We start from the raw sequence: 13,244 nt of genomic DNA, 5'->3' as shown, positions 1-13,244 counted from the left end.
TGTCCTGAGATGCAGGAACACGCAGGCCGTGACGACACGCAGGGAGACACGCACAGTGGGACGCAGGGAGACACGCACAGTGGGACGCAGGGAGACACGCACAGTGGGACGCAGGGAGACACGCACAGTGGGACGCAGGGAGACACGCACAGTGGGACGCAGGGAGACACGCACAGTGGGACGCAGGCCGTGACGACGCACAGTGGGACGCAGGCCGTGACGCCGTGCAGGGAGACGCACAGTGGGACGCAGGCCGTGACGACGCACAGTGGGACGCAGGCCGTGACGACGCACAGTGAGACGCAGGCCGTAGTGACGCACAGGGTGACGCACAGGGAGACGCACAGTGGGACGCAGGCCGTGACGCCACGCAGGGAGACACGCACAGTAGGACGCAGGCCATGACGCCGCGCAGGGAGACGCACAGTGGGACGCAGGCTGTGACGGCACGGTGAGGGACGCAGGCTGTGACGGCACGGAGAGGTACGCAGGCCGTGACGGCGCGCAGGGACACACAGGGATACAGGCCGTGATGGGACGCAGGTAGGGGACGGTATCACAGCGCACGCAGGCTGATGACTCCTCTCTCTTTAGCTTCAACCACCAGGAAAGTTTACGACACTCGGGACACAGACAGAAACTCGGACACCCGGATCGACTTCGATGACGATAAATACAGGAGGAGACCGACCCTGAGCTGGCTAGCGCGGATACTCCGGTGAGTGCCCTGTATGTATGTGAGTGTGAGTGTATATCCTCATCTTCAGCCAGTGTCTCCCCACTGCTGGATGAAGCCTCCCCAATGACCTCCCAGATACTGCGGTTACAGCCTCTCTTCTCCACGTCGCTCCCCACATATTCCCTCATGCCATCTCACTTTGGGTCATTGTCTTGGTCTTTTGAACTCTCTTGGAATGCAGACGAGTACCATCTTTGTCCAACGATGGTCATTTCTTTGTGTGAAATGTCCGGCCCGCCACCATTTTAATTTCTTCCCCTTTGTGATTGTGTCACAGACTTTTGTTTGCTTCAGAACACATTCATTCTTTTTCCTGTCTCTTTGGGAAATACCCAGCATGCATCTCTTCATACTGCTTGCGTTGTCTGAAGCTTCTGAAGTATCTTCACATTTAGGGAGCGAGGGCAGGATACACTGGTGAAAGGTTCCCTTGAAATATTGTCTTGTTTCTTCCAAATGCCTCTATCCGCTCTTCATTCTCCTATTTCATTCATTCAAAAGGTTTCCACCCGTTGATACTTTCCGGCCAAGGTAGACCTAGTTTTTGTACTTCTTCTAGTTCTAATCCATTGATATCGATCTTTGCAGAGGTGAGACATTTGTTGAACATCACTTTGGTCTCATTGAGGTTCATATGGAGGAATAACTTCTTACTGGCTTCAGTGAGTTCTCTTATTTGTTGCTGGAGGTCTTCTGGGCTTGTGGCAAAAATAACAAGGTCATCTGCAAATCGTAAGGGGACTCGAATTTTCACTGTTGATTTTGATTCCTTTTTCTTCCCAATGCAATGTCTTAAACAATTCTTCGTGTTGCAGTAAGAAGCTTTGGTGACCTCGTGTCTCCCTGCCGCGCTCCCTCACTGATCCTGGTGACACGGTGTCTCCCTGCCGCACTCCCTTACTGATCCTGGTGACACGGTGTCTCCCTGCCGCGCTCCCTCACTGATCCTGGTGACACGGTGTCTCCCTGCCGCACTCCCTTACTGATCCTTGTGACACGGTGTCTCCCTGCCGCACTCCCTTACTGATCCTGGTGACACGGTGTCTCCCTGCCCCACTCCCTTACTGATCCTGGTGACACGGTGTCTCCTTGCTGCACTCCCTTGCTGATCCTGGTGACACGGTGTCTCCTTGCTGCACTCCCTTGCTGATCCTGGTGACACGGTGTCTCCTTGCTGCACTCCCTTGCTGATCCTGGTGACACGGTGTCTCCCTGCCGCACTCCCTTACTGATCCTAGTGACAGTGTCTCCCTGCAGCACTCCCTCACTGATCCTTATCTTGCTCGTAATCAAATGGGTGATGTGACATTCTCAAAAATGTTCCTTATAATATCAATGTACGCTTCTTCAACACTTTGTCTTCTTAATGTATCTGGGATTGCTGAGGTGTAAACAGAATCAAATACTTTTTTGTAATCTATGAATCCTAACTGGAGAGGGAGATCGTATTCATTACTTCGGGAATTCACTTCTTGTACGACTTGGACGGGGTCCCTTGTGTTGTATGCACTGCGAGATTCCACTGGGCAAAATCCACTGGGCAATTGATCTGTAGTCCTTGAGGTCTTTGTCTCCTCTCTTGTGGATAAGGATAACGATGGCATTACAGGCGTACCCCGCATTAACGTACGCAATGGGACCGGAGCATGTATGTAACTACAGGCATACCCCGCATTAACGTACGCAATGGGACCGGAGCATGTATGTAACTACAGGCATACCCCGCATTAACGTACGCAATGAGACCGGAGCATGTATGTAAAGTGAAAATGTACTTAAAGTGAAGCACGACCTTTCCCCCACTTATCGATGCATGTTCTGTACTGCAATCGTCATATACGTGCAGAACTGATGTAAATAACACATGTGTAACAGGCTTTATAGTCTCCCCGCTTGCGCACAGGTAGGGAGCCGGTATTGCAGTTCAGGATGGGCTGACAGGCGCATGCGTGAACTGCCGTTTGCCTATTGAGCGATATGTCCTTACACGCGAGTGTACTTAAAGTGAGTGTCCTTAAACCGGGGTATGCCTGTACTCCATTGTTCTGGAATCTTCCTGTTCTTCTTGAAGCACGGGAAGAGTTCTGTAAGGATTTTCTCTACTTCTTCCCCAACTTCTTTCACGATTTCAGTTGTAATTCCATCTTCCCCGGGAGCCTTCCCGTTCTTCATGGATTTTATTGTCTTTGCCACCTCTTCTGGAAGGGCGTTTGGGACGTCATTGGTGATTTCTCCCCCCTCTTCCTCTGCTTCCTTATGCCTCTTGATCTGTGTTCTTGTAGAAGTCTTCAACGCTTTATGAATCAAGTCTTTTTTTTGTTAGCGATTCCTTCTGGTTTTTCTGCACGTTCAACTATTATCATAACATAATTGTGGGTGGGTATAATATATATATATATATATATATATATATATATATATATATATATATATATATATATATATATATATATATATATATATATATATATATATATATATATATATATATATAATAAATCTGGCACATCCATGCAGAATTTCTTTTTGAACTGTACTCGTGTCACGAATGGAACACCTGTGAACGTGTGACTTGTGAGTACGTGACCTGTGTATGTGACAAGTGTTAATACTTCTAGCGGACTCATTTATCTCCCCACAGGGTCCTTAAAATGAGTAATATTCTGGCCTACGCCCACTGTGGCAAGTGAGTCGGATCAGGTAGCTAAACTCCATTTACTGACATTTACCACAGCAAAACAAAAGTATAAAATGTCTTCTAGCTCTTTCCCCGGACTGCAAAGAATGATCGGACCTGCACCAATGTTCGGCTGATCAAAGTGTACATTTGGGCATCTCTTTTGATAGTGAACAAAAAAGAACTGTGCGGCTCCTAACGGTGATAAACAATTATAAAATATAAATGATAAAATATAAAAAATAACCGTGCAGGAAAGTCTTTAGACCAATAGCCCAATAATATGGAACGCTGGATCCAGATGAGACTCCGCATATGTGGAAAGAAAGAGAAAAACACAACAACATAGAGTGATATTGCTTGGGGAATAAACAATGGGCAACCCAAAATGGAAAAGAAATATCAGTCTCCCCAGAGGTAAGATTCAGTCAGAGAAGGTAAGTAAAAAAGAACATTTAATATTGTTAAAAACATGTTACATCTTATAACAACACTCCTCTTGCCAGGAGAAAAATTGGAATCCTACTTACGAGAGTTAGGTAGGATATAGGCACATAATGGTTTCTTTCACAGGGGGTGGCTGTCAGGCGATTCCCGGCGAATACAGGTAGTCTCCTCTGCGATTCTCCCAGACCAGCTGGTGCACTCGCGTGATCCTCTGGTTTGTCGGGATGTCCGTTCAGCTCTCCTCCTCTCCTACTGACGCCGCTCGTCCTGCTGACCCGGAAGCAGCTCCGTTTCGAGTTCTCGCGAGAGTGTGGTACTCGGAGACTTGCTTTGGGTATGTTTGCAGGGATCTTACGTGATGTCCTCTCAGGGGATAAGATGCATGTCCATAACACGCTCACTCGCTCTGGTCTCAGGATGTGCATGCTCCGCCCTACGCGTTTCACGGATCACTCCGCATCATGCCCCTGAAGAAGCGGAGTGATCCGTGAAACGCGTGGGGCGGAGCATGCACATCCTGAGACCAGAGCGAGTGCACCAGCTGGTCTGGGAGAATCGCAGAGGAGACTCTGATTGATTGCATTCGCCGGGAATCGCCTAACAGCCACCCCCTGTGAAAGAAACCATTATGTGCCTATATCCTACCTAACTCTCGTAAGTAGGATTCCAATTTTTCTCCTGGCAAGAGGAGTGCTGCAATAAGATGCCACATGTTTTTAACAATATTAAATGTTCTTTTTTACTTACCTTCTCTGACTGAATCTTACCTCTGGGGAGACTGATATTTCTTTTCCATTTTGGGTTGCCCATTGTTTATTCCCCAAGCAATATCACTCTATGTTGTTGTGTTTTTCTCTTTCTTTCCACATATGCGGAGTCTCATCCGGATCCAGCGTTCCATATTATTGGGCTATTGTTCTAAAGACTTTCCTGCACGGTTATATTTTATATTTTATAATTGATCAGTGTTATAATGTTTTATCACTGTTAGGCGCCGCACTGTTCTTTTTTGTTCACTTCTATATATCCAACCTAGGGTGGTAGGATTTACTGATTGGTAGCCACATATGAGCACTGCAATATTTTATTTAAGTGTTAGTACACATTAAGTCACCTTAATCATATTGTGAATAGCGCAGCACATTTTTTGGTCATCTCTTTTGATTGGCCTATTTCCATCTTTGCTGGACAAATGGATCTCTCGCGTATGCAGCCTAACTAGTCCAGCATCTTTGGGCTTAATTGGAACAGATGGATGGGATGGTCAGAAATATATATTTCATCTTGACCTGTATCATATGCCCAATATCTCACACTCGGTAAATGTGTAAGGGCCCCGGCCTTCTCTCTCGTGGCCACACCCTCTTGTGTCCAGATCCTATTGGAATCCCCTTGTAGTCCCTTCAGTAGGCCCTGGAAACCCTCACTGTCAACAAGGGTTGTGGGTCTATGGTTTTAATCACCCCACAATCCCAGACCAGGTCACACTCGGATAACCCCACTTTTAGACATAAGCACAGAAAACAGGTCCGGTCGTTGCGGCCTGGCCCCAATAAAACAAAACATGTTTTTTGAAGATGTAATTCAAATGAACCTTTTGTGTGTTGGAATACTGAGTATTAGGTGGGCCCGAATCGTCACGCTCCGGTGCTGGGGATCTGGGCCAGATTGTCTTGTAACGCGTGTGTGTGTGTGTATGTGTGTGTGCGCGCGTGCGCGCCCCAGCAGCACACATGTGGGTAGAGGACTTCTTTGCCTCTTGGTAGGACGCTGGTAATGTTTGGTTGGTACCCGTGGTAGGACGCTGGTAATGTTTGGTTGGTACCTGTGGTAGGACGCTGGTAATGTTTGGTTGGTACCTGTGGTAGGACGCTGGTAATGTTTGGTTGGTACCTGTGGTAGGACGCTGGTAATGTTTGGTTGGTACCCGTGGTAGGACGCTGGTAATGTTTGGTTGGTACGTGTGGTAGGACGCTGGTAATGTTTGGTTGGTACCTGTGGTAGGACGCTGGTAATGTTTGGTTGGTACCTGTGGTAGGACGCTGGTAATGTTTGGTTGGTACCCGTGGTAGAACGCTGGTAATGTTTGGTTGGTACCTGTGGTAGGACGCTGGTAATGTTTGGTTGGTACCTGTGGTAGGACGCTGGTAATGTTTGGTTGGTACCTGTGGTAGGACGCTGGTAATGTTTGGTTGGTACCTGTGGTAGGACGCTGGTAATGTTTGGTTGGTACCTGTGGTAGGACGCTGGTAATGTTTGGTTGGTATCCGTGGTAGGACGCTGGTAATGTTTGGTTGGTACCTGTGGTAGGACGCTGGTAATGTTTGGTTGGTACCTGTGGTTGGACGCTGGTAATGTTTGGTTGGTACCTGTGGTAGGACGCTGGTAATGTTTGGTTGGTACCTGTGGTAGGACGCTGGTAATGTTTGGTTGGTACCCGTGGTAGGACGCTGGTAATGTTTGGTTGGTACCTGTGGTAGGACGCTGGTAATGTTTGGTTGGTACCTGTGGTAGGACGCTGGTAATGTTTGGTTGGTACCCGTGGTAGGACGCTGGTAATGTTTGGTTGGTACCTGTGGTAGGACGCGGGTAATGTTTGGTTGGTACCTGTGGTAGGACGCTGGTAATGTTTGGTTGGTACCCGTGGTAGGACGCTGGTAATGTTTGGTTGGTACCTGTGGTAGAACGCTGGTAATGTTTGGTTGGTACCTGTGGTAGGACGCTGGTAATGTTTGGTTGGTACCTGTGGTAGGACGCTGGTAATGTTTGGTTGGTACCTGTGGTAGGACCCTGGTAATGTTTGGTTGGTATCCGTGGTAGGACGCTGGTAATGTTTGGTTGGTACCTGTGGTAGGACGCTAGTAATGTTTGGTTGGTACCCGTGGTAGGACGCTGGTAATGTTTGGTTGGTACCTGTGGTAGGACGCTGGTAATGTTTGGTTGGTACCCGTGGTAGGACGCTGGTAATGTTTGGTTGGTACCTGTGGTAGGACGCTGGTAATGTTTGGTTGGTACCTGTGGTAGGACGCTGGTAATGTTTGGTTGGTACCTGTGGTAGGACGCTGGTAATGTTTGGTTGGTACCTGTGGTAGGATGCTGGTAATGTTTGGTTGGTACCCGTGGTAGGACGCTGGTAATATTTGGTTGGTACCTGTGGTAGGACGCTGGTAATGTTTGGTTGGTACCTGTGGTAGGACGCTGGTAATGTTTGGTTGGTACCTGTGGTAGGACGCTGGTAATGTTTGGTTGGTACCTGTGGTTGGACGCTGGTAATGTTTGGTTGGTACCTGTGGTTGGACGCTGGTAATGTTTGGTTGGTACTTGTGGTAGGATGCTGGTAATGTTTGGTTGGTACCCGTGGTAGGATGCTGGTAATATTTGGTTGGTACCTGTGGTAGGACGCTGGTAATCTATTCTCTTCGTCTGGATTCTTCATTACATCGGCCTGGCCTCTCGCCGGGTCCTACGTCTGCGGTTATATGCAGCATGTCCCCATCATTACCCCTGCTAGTGAGACAGGGACGGTTAGCCGGCTATTAACCTGTGCTGAAGCTGGGATATCCTGAAAACCTGAGTGTTGGGAGGGCTTGAGGCCTGGAGCTGAGCCCCCTGCTCTAACCCCTCCCTTATATCTTATTGCTGTGGGATATCCCAGAAGTGTGTGCTGCCTGTGACATGGAAGGGGGGCATGTTCTTACCCTTACCTCTCTTCATTGTCCCATTAGGCAGCCCGCACAGATCCCAGTCACCTCTTTGTGTGTATTTTGTGGCGGTATTTGTATTTTTTGTTGGACTATGTTTATTGCTTTGTAGGGAACACTAACCTGCTCCAAAGAGAGATTCATGGAGCCAGTGGCAACCCATGAAAAGCATTTCCTACCAGGAAGGAAAGATTAATACCCCCAAATGTATGCTGCCCAATAGGGCCATTTCCTTCATCTCACTCCCTATCCCTCTGTTTTCCCCTCTATATAACTTACCCCTGTCACGATAGATCAGGTCTCTTAACACCCTTATATTTTAGGGATCAGTCAATAGGCAAAACAAGGCAGTGAATTAGAATGGGGTTTATTGGGATAAGACCTTGGAAACACACAGAAATACAAACATATTCACACTTACTGGGGACTGGGGAATGGGAGCTACCTCTCCTAGGTGCAGGGCGCCCGCTTGCCTGGGCGTACCCCGAGCAGAACCTTGTCCCGTACATCCGGGGACGAAATCCAACAGAAAATCCTGACCGGGACCTAGTCCCGAATCCCCTGGAACTGATTCCGGCAGAAAATCCTGACCGCGACCGCTATTTTGATTTTGAGAACTTGGCCGCGAAAGCCGGGACTTGGTCTCAGCGAGGCAAACGTTTCTGTTTTCAGAACGAAGCCGCTGCTCTGCTATTTCAAACAGAGCAACTGTGAAAATCCCGCCGTAGCTTCATCGACTCCCGACTGGTTGCGCTACTCTCTCTTCTGGTCAGCACCTTACATACACTCCGCTGGGCTATCCCCAGAACGGAGGGGTGAAGGAGCAACCAATCGGAGAAGGGGAAATACCTCCCCGCCAGCCAATACAAAGAGGGGCTTGACCCTCGTCTGAGATGAAGGAAAGGAGGCGTGCCACAGAGACTCGAAAGCCGAGTGAGCGGGAAATATTATTTTAGCCAAGAGGATCAGAGTATATGGCTGCATCTTCTATGGCTAACTCATTGCCTGCTTCTGGGCCGGCTCCACCAGGTCTGGCATTGACAAAAGGGTGTCCCTTTGTAGTCCGGACTTGGCCATTCACTTTTTATCGCTCACAAAGTGCTTTCACACCTCTGGACAGCCTCTCCCTTTTGTACTACGGACCCTATGTAGACTTGATGGCACCGTAACTCAGGCCTGCACAACTCCAGTCCTCGAGGGCCACACTGAGCCACTAATTGAGTCCAAATAAATCAGCGCATGTAAAGAGAAAAAAAACAGAAATAATATATGGTGAAGCACGTTCAAACAATCCTAAAACCAGGAAAGAAACACACTACTCCTGACGAAGAAGGAACCACCTTCGAAACACGTAGGGTTGTGACTGGATGACTTACAGTGCAGCACTCCAAACCGGAAGTGACATGGGAGCGGCGGAGCAGCGTCGCGGTCACCGGGAAGCAGGACTGGTCGGGAACCTATCTGACTCTGTTCTTATGGGTGTCTTGTGTTTGGATAAAAATCTGAACTTTTAAAAGGCTCCGAATCTGTTTATCCATCGGTGGTGGGAGCCGCGGCAAAGAAACCTTTTAGTGCCTGGGTTTGCACTGCAAGTTACGTGCTTATCTCACCGTTCTCTCCTGGTTTTAGGATTGTTTGAACGTGCTTCACCATATATTTTTTCTCTTTTTTTCTCTCTTTTTTTTTTATATCTTTAGATGCGCTGATTTATTTGGACTTTATTATCTTTGGTCCTGGGAACAGGTTCTCTATTCCTGCAGCATCTTTTAACCAAATAAGTATTTCTAGATAGATCATCAGTTTTATGTGAGCGCTTCTCTGTTTGTTATGAGCCACTAATTGAGCCAGCTGTGCTGAAGTAGGGATATCCTGAAAACCTGGCCTGTTTGCGGCCCTCGAGGACTGGAGTTGTGCAGGCCTGGTGTAACTGATCACCCGGGCAAGCTACATCGAGCCTTATAATAAATGTATTAAACATTGAAACACATGGGGGACCTTGGGGAGACACATGGCTGTGCTGGATATAGGACTGGGCTATCGGGGCTTGAAAAGCACGAGTGTGGGGGACACAGGGCAGCCCCTGTGTAATTCTACTCGTGTACCTGCAAATCATGCCTGCACGTCGGGTAGAATTAAGGTACTACTGATAGCCCCGGTACACAAATATCACACCAAAAACTCGCACACACAAAGTTTCACGAGTCTGGGGTGCAGGGAACATGAAATAGGAAACAACAGGGTCATTTTATTCTCCAACATGTATCATACCTGATCCCTGGCTTATGGAGGGACCCTACGGGTTCAGGGGTAACCAGAGGGCTTAAACCTTTGTTAGATAGCCCCTCCCGTCACAACCCCTTATACCTTGGTCTTCCTTGTATATATCTGCACCCTTTCCTCCCCGATTTCCCCCCTGCTCTATATATAACTTTAACTCTACACCTTCTCTCCCCCGGCTTACAGGAACCGCTCTGATTCAAAGTCCCGTCCGGCCTCCAGCACTCAGCGTTTCCTGGTCATCCTAATCATCGGGGTCTTGGGTTTCCTGACCCTAATCCTGCTCATGTCTAAGCTGGGCAGGGCATCAGCCGACAACGACCCGAATCTGGACCCCATGTTAAACCCCAACATCCGAGTCGGGCAGGAGTAAGGGAGTGGGGCCAAGGGCGTGGGGGGAGGGGTGAAGGACAAGAAGGGATTTATTTCCCTCTCCCATTCCAAAACCAGACTGGGGCCAGATGGAGAACGGGAGTCCTTATAGGACACTGGGCATGTTCAGTTGTGAGATGGGCTTCTCCCCTTGCCCCCTCGTGCAGGCCCGAAAAACGTGAACGAATGACAGGTTTGTGTTGGACCTCTTGATTGTCTCTGAATTCATGGGAATCAGAACTTTGGACCCTAATTGTTGGTGGCATTGGCATTTTGGATGGTTTACTCAAAGGAAGAAGCTGTTTGGTCCACTTCATGGAAGAGATAATGGTTGAACGTTGGGTTCTGGAAAAGGAATCGCACACAGAGAAAAAGGCCTGGAACAAGGGGTACAGAGCCTGGTGCCTCTAGGGCTGGCACATGGGGTATAGAACTTGGCACCTCTAGGCCTGGCACAGGGGTACCGATCTTGGTGCCGCTAGGGCTTGGCATAGGGGGTACAGAACCTGGCTCCTCTAGGGCTGGCATGGGGTACAGAGCCTGGCTCCTCTGGGTATGGGGTACAAAGCCTGGCACCTCTAGGGCTGGCATTGGGGGCACAGACACTGGCATCTCAAACTTCACAGTTGAGTGTTATATACTTTATAAGGTGTGTATATCTCTAATACAGCAGCTTAAACCAATAACAGACTATAAATATTAGCACTATCGGGGCAGGACACAGAAGCTTTTTGTGGGTAAAGAGAATTTAAAAGTAACACTACTAACTACATAAATAAATATATATCCCACACATCCAATCCAAATTCAGATTTTTTACATATTCATGTTTCTTAATACATTCTCAAATATTCCTTTTTTCCGCCCATGACTTACGATCAATTCCATTACACCAGGAAATGAGGTATCATTGGCGGGTAATGATAGGAGTTGTGTATGTCAATACAGAGAACAAGAGCTTCATTTTGTACATTTTTTATTAGAATTCTCTTTATTTGCCGTGCTGCAGATTGAAACCAAGTGATCATACGTCTTCTTTCCTGCAGCCAATGTAATGTGATGACATCATAACAGGAAGTGACGCTGGCAAATACCAGAATTATGGTCTATAACAGGAGTTCCTATGAGCCCTTGGGTTCCCCGGGCATCCCTAAAGTGTTCCCTGCAATTTTAAGGTCATTTGAAAACTGTACCAAATCCAGAAGAATTTACAATACATCTGATCTCCGACACACTATTGGAGGGGGTTGGGGTTCCTTACAATGCATCTGATCTCAGACGCGCTATTAGAGAGGGTTGGGGTTCCTTACATGGCATCTGATCTCAGACGCGCTATTAGAGAGGGTTGGGGTTCCTTACAATGCATCTGATCTCAGACGCGCTATTAGAGAGGGTTGGGGTTCCTTACAATGCATCTGATCTCAGATGCGCTATTAGAGAGGGTTGGGGTTCCTTACAATGCACCTAATCTCAGACGCGCTATTAGACGGGGTTGGGGTTCTTCAGGTTTTCACAATAGAATTATGGGGTTTCTTAACCAAGAAAAACGTTAAAAAAACACTGGTCTACAAACAGATGGATATTTTTAATTGGTTTTATTTGTTGCCTTGAAAAACGTGTTAAACTACCCAAGCAGCTGCCTGTCTGTGATGTCAGTGAGTGACATCACAGCGGAGTGAAGCGCTAAAGACCAGAAGCTGGATACGCAAACATAAAAGACAACACAACTTTTGTTCTGTTCATTCTTTTGTTTGTTTAGTTCATGACTTCGCCCTTCTTTCTGCCTATGAGGTCACGCAGGGATCCCAACTTCCTCTTCCATGTGGTGACATCACAGCAGGAAGTGAAGCTTTTAAGAGAAATGAAATTCTAGGAGCCGTGTATAGAAACACTGTGAGCAGCAGCATTATATTGTGCCTGTGTTTTTTTAAATAAATAAGTTATCAAATGATAAAAAAAATACCCAATTGTTAACCAAGAAGATCCTCTCTTAATAGTAATGTTAATAATAATTTTGAATGTAGCTAGTATTGTTGCTCTGATTCCCTTTGCCAGTGTCATGTGCCGTGGTGGAACTTTCTAAATTATTAGTATCAAGCCCTCCCCATCCCCTCAACCTCCCCCCCATTGCACCATTGTTAAGCACTTGGGAGGGAGAAGGGAGAAAAGATTAAACCTAGCCCGTGCCTCTGTGTGGTTTGATAACTGACCATTTATTTTTCAAATATAACAATTCACACGCAAAAAAAATTAAATAACACTGCTGCCTCTCCCCATTGCATCACCGTGGTACAACCCTGAGCAGTATAAGCTGCCTATGAAACTGTACAGGGATACAATATGTCAGTGTGAGAAGGGGTGTACCCCTGAAACTGCACAGGGATACAATATGTCAGTGTGAGAAGGGGTGTACCCCTGAAACTGCACAGGGATACAATATGTCAGTGTGAGAAGGGGTGTACCCCTGAAACTGCACAGGGATACAATATGTCAGTGTGAGAAGGGGTGTACCCCTGAAACTGCACAGGGATACAATATGTCAGTGTGAGAAGGGGTGTACCCCTGAAACTGCACAGGGATACAATATGTCAGTGTGAGAAGGGGTGTACCCCTGAAACTGCACAGGGATACAATATGTCAGTGTGAGAAGGGGTGTACCCATGAAACTGCACAGGGATACAATATGTCAGTGTGAGGAGGGGTGTACCCCTGAAACTGCACAGGGATACAATATGTCAGTGTGAGAAGGGGTGTACCCATGAAACTGCACTTGCACAATGATATATATATATATATACTGTCTAGATTTTTTTTTTTTTAATGTTTTTTCAAAATCAATTTTTAGTCTTATTTTTCACTTATGGGCAGAGCGGACTTATCCCTTTGGAGGAGTCGGCAACTTAAAGAGTTAAAATATAAAATATATTGGCATCGATCTTTGTCAGTGCTTGAAAGGAAATAATTTTGGGTTGTAATTATTAAACCTGGTTGTGATATTTATTTGTTTGATTTAATAAACTTTAGACAAGTC

The 13,244-nt window shown here is 47.1% G+C and overlaps 1 protein-coding gene across 3 annotated transcripts in view; it reads left to right on the top strand.

Annotated features, from left to right (window-relative positions):
• Positions 1 to 13,244, top strand: part of ZFPL1 (zinc finger protein like 1) — a 26,597-nt gene extending 13,353 nt beyond the window's left edge. Inside the window, exons 7-8 of one of the 3 annotated variants that reach the window (XM_075569892.1) lie at positions 595 to 718; positions 11,973 to 13,244. In XM_075569892.1, the coding sequence (XP_075426007.1) occupies positions 595 to 718; positions 11,973 to 11,979 (131 nt within the window). In that variant the 3' untranslated portion in view covers positions 11,980 to 13,244. Of the gene's footprint in view, positions 1 to 594; positions 719 to 3,380; positions 3,445 to 10,027 lie in introns of those variants that run through there. The other 2 variants (XM_075569888.1, XM_075569891.1) reach the window with 2 other exon arrangements.

The sequence above is a fragment of the Ascaphus truei genome, chromosome 14, assembly GCF_040206685.1.
Source record: "Ascaphus truei isolate aAscTru1 chromosome 14, aAscTru1.hap1, whole genome shotgun sequence".
In the NCBI taxonomy this organism is placed as follows: Eukaryota; Metazoa; Chordata; class Amphibia; order Anura; family Ascaphidae; genus Ascaphus; species Ascaphus truei.
The sequence above is the reverse complement of the archived record's forward strand: the minus strand, read 5'-3'. Positions and strand labels throughout refer to the sequence as shown.